The sequence below is a fragment of the Apaloderma vittatum genome, unplaced genomic scaffold, assembly GCF_000703405.1.
Source record: "Apaloderma vittatum isolate BGI_N311 unplaced genomic scaffold, ASM70340v1 scaffold39705, whole genome shotgun sequence".
Lineage (NCBI taxonomy): Eukaryota > Metazoa > Chordata > Aves > Trogoniformes > Trogonidae > Apaloderma > Apaloderma vittatum.
This window is the reverse complement of record NW_009719654.1, coordinates 28,962-32,230: the sequence shown is the minus strand read 5'-3', so window position 1 is coordinate 32,230 and position 3,269 is coordinate 28,962. Positions and strand designations below refer to the sequence as shown.

Genomic DNA, 3,269 nt, shown 5'->3' with positions numbered 1-3,269 from the left:
TGCGGAGCTGCTGCTCTGCGGGAAACAGCGCCGGAGGCGAAGGAGTGTTCGGTCGTTTCTGGATTACGGTGCTGAAGGACTTTCCTGCAAGAATTAGCGAGACTGACGCCGAGAGCTGCCGGCGCTGCTCAATTTTTTTTCTTAAGAGACTGATTTTAAGCGTTGCAGCGCAGGGATGCTCTTCGCCTTTGGGGCAGCCGAGGATGGGAATGCAGAGAGCTGGCACCTCACGGGGTTCGTGCCGGTCTGAAAATATGTTTGAGCTTGTAGCCCTCTTGCTCTGCTTTGTGTGGAATATGCTTGAGCTTTTGCTGCAGCCAGGACTCTGCGATTAACGATGCTGCACAACTGTGAGTCTTCAGAGCTGGGTGGGATTTAGTGCCTGGTTTGAGGCAGGAATGAAGGCAGGTTTGGATAGCGGCTCTTCAGCTTAAGCTGCTGTACCACTGATGTGCTCTCCTGTATGCTGCTATTACTGCCTGCAAAATTCCGGATGTCCATGCAGTTTTAAGCCTCATCCATTGAGGAGAACAAACCAGTCTAGAGGGAGTCAGCAAAAATATCCAGTAGGTTTCTGTTTGACTTTTTTGATATCCATGTGATTTATCTAGAAGAGTCAATTCATGCAAGAATATCCAGTTACAGAACTTTCAAGGCTATGAGAGAACGCAGCCAGCAGAGCCTCAGTGGACACGTCCTGTATGTAGGGTTATTCAGACATCCAGGAATGCTGCACAGGTCTAAGTACAGCCGATTCAGGAATGATTCGATAACATCCCTAGATGAAGGTACACAAAATACGTCTTTAAATATCAAAGGTTCTTCTTCCTCTTCCCATTCTTCAACACCTAATTTACTGACAGAAGATGTCTCCTTGGGGCCACAGGACACCTGCACCACTCTGTGCACACTGATCCCTCGGATGGCTAACATTAAACTTGCCAACCCATCAAATCTGCCAGGGCTGAAAAGCTTCTGTCTGGGAACGAAAGAGGTGCCACGAATTAAACTCACAGAGTGTGTGACCATCCCAAGCAGCCCAACCTCACCTGATATCAGCTGTCTCTCGGCTTCTTATCCACAGCCCAGCTTGGACAGGCTGGCCCTAACCCCAAAGCCAGTATGGGACTGTGCCGTGCGGGGAGCTGAGGAAGCTGCCTCTGTGGGCAGGCAGGACAGGAGCCTTGCACAGAGCAGTGAAAGTGTGGGGGAGCCAGGAACGACCTATGGTGTGCGGGTGAGTACTTCTCACAGGGTTTTCATTCTCTGACAAAGCAAACTGCTCAAGTGGCTGCAGGGTGACCTCTGTGTTCCCATTCCTGGAGTCAGTGCCACAAACCACTGACTTCTCCTGTACATTTCTTGTCTCCTGAGAGGGCTGTGGTGTCCGACTGAGGGAATTAAAAGGACCACAGCTGCTCCCAGAGGTAGCACAACATCCATTTCCAAAAGACTATCTTTAGAATTCCTGAGTAGTGCAGCTGAGTTGCAATTCAAACAGGGATTGCTTTAGCCTGAAATGCGCGTTGGAGGGAGAAGGAGGCCCACAAAAAGGGCTTCCCATACTTGGCAGAGCAGGACCCAGATATTAGGTGCATGCTGGCCCATGCTAGTGATGTGTTTGTCGTAGAGGGTGTGGGAGAGGTGCTGAGACCACTGCTGCTGCGCAGAGCACCTCTCCTCGGTGCCTCCTGCCCTGCCTGAGAGGTGAGTGGGCAGGATGCAAAAGCCGCCTTCCTACTTTGATGCTATAGGGCTGCATCTGATTTTCTTGGTAATAATGATGTACAGAAAATCCTGCCTATTTCTTCGGAAGACAGCCTGAAGTGGCCTTCCTGGGTGTGACTTACAGTGACAGTGCAGGGGCCAGCGCAGCTCCAGGAGCTGCACTTTTGGCTGGCCAGCCGTAGGGCCTGTGCTGGCGGATGACATCGAGATGCCCAGTGCCCACCACACAGGAGCTGCCTCCGGTGCTGTGGTTTGAGCAGTGCCCAGTGCCCTTGTGATGAAGGCTTTGAAGTACCTATAGAGATTCAAATACTGAAATGCTAATGCCAGAGGCGCATTTAAAGAATTCAGCTTTTGACTTGGGGAGGAGACCATGAAGTGCAGGGGGAATTTCCCAGGTTTCTGTTGTGGCTCAGGGCTGAGAGCAGAGGCACCGAGGTGTCACCAGCCAGGGAGCGCGTGAGCAAGAAAGGCTGAAGAAAGAATAAAAATAAAGAGAAAGGCTTGATGGAAAAGTATCGTGAAGTGCTTGTCCCCTCCTGTGGCTCCCCAGGGTGTATTTCCAGTATCATTTCCTGATGATCTTTCTGGAAGTCACCCCATCTCATGGGGAATGTCTCTGAAGGGGGAATCAGTGGTGGGAGCCTCCCAGTGCAAGGGAAATGTTGTTTTCCTGCATATTCCCACAACTTTTGCTCCTGTGGCAGTGGGTCTGTGGGAGCTAGACCTAGGAGAGCTGCAAGAGTATTGCTGATGTGTTCTGGCCCAACTTCTGGTGTCTTTTTCAATCTCCTTTAATAACAAGCAGGTCGGTAAATAAGCAACCACAGTGTTATCTTTCAAAACATATTTATAAGCAGTTTACTGCAGGATTTATGAGATGAATATACACCTTGTCCTTATGTTCTACCTGCTACATGCCTTCCCACAGCACTGTTCATCCAGAGCCAAGGTTGTCTCTAAATAGTGCCCATAGTGGCCATGGCAATTGTATCTCTTGTTGGTGTTTGTTATGGCTGTTATGAGCCCAAGTAATATTCCAGGAGGCACTTGCCACCTTTGCTCCTGCTCACTGGGGATGTGGCTGCTCCTGAGCAGATTAAGACCTGGCTTTCAGCATTGTCCTGCATCAGTGGCCCCTCTGAGACCAGTGAAAATACGCCTGATGGTGTTACTGGACCGAAAATGGAGTAAGGCTCTGTGGCCAAGCCTAAATCAATAATGCATGAGTCTTTGATGGATGATGCTCAGATTGGTTTTAAAATGTGCTATTTAAATAAAATATGGTAAGGAAATGCTGTTGCCAGATATTATAAAGTATAATGGTATAATAATAAAATAATACGGTACAGGTTGTTTGCAGCATCCTTTGTCTTAAAGGAGTTTTACCAGTATGCAGGTTGATCCTCTGCTAGCAGTTTGATGCCATATACATAGAGATACATGCTATCATATATATAAAATCAGTTGCTTTTCTCAGAGTAAAACGAGCCTGACTACTTCTAACATGGGAGTTCAGAATGACACGAAGTATGCCTGGA

The 3,269-nt window shown here is 48.6% G+C and overlaps 1 protein-coding gene across 1 annotated transcript in view; it reads left to right on the top strand.

The window, feature by feature from the left end:
- The first annotated feature begins 658 nt into the window (after window positions 1-658).
- The window catches only part of SHC4 (SHC (Src homology 2 domain containing) family, member 4), a 29,571-nt gene continuing 26,960 nt past the window's right edge, over window positions 659-3,269 (top strand). The window contains 1 exon segment of the mRNA XM_009870704.1: window positions 659-1,237. Within this exon segment, the coding sequence (XP_009869006.1) occupies window positions 659-1,237 (579 nt within the window).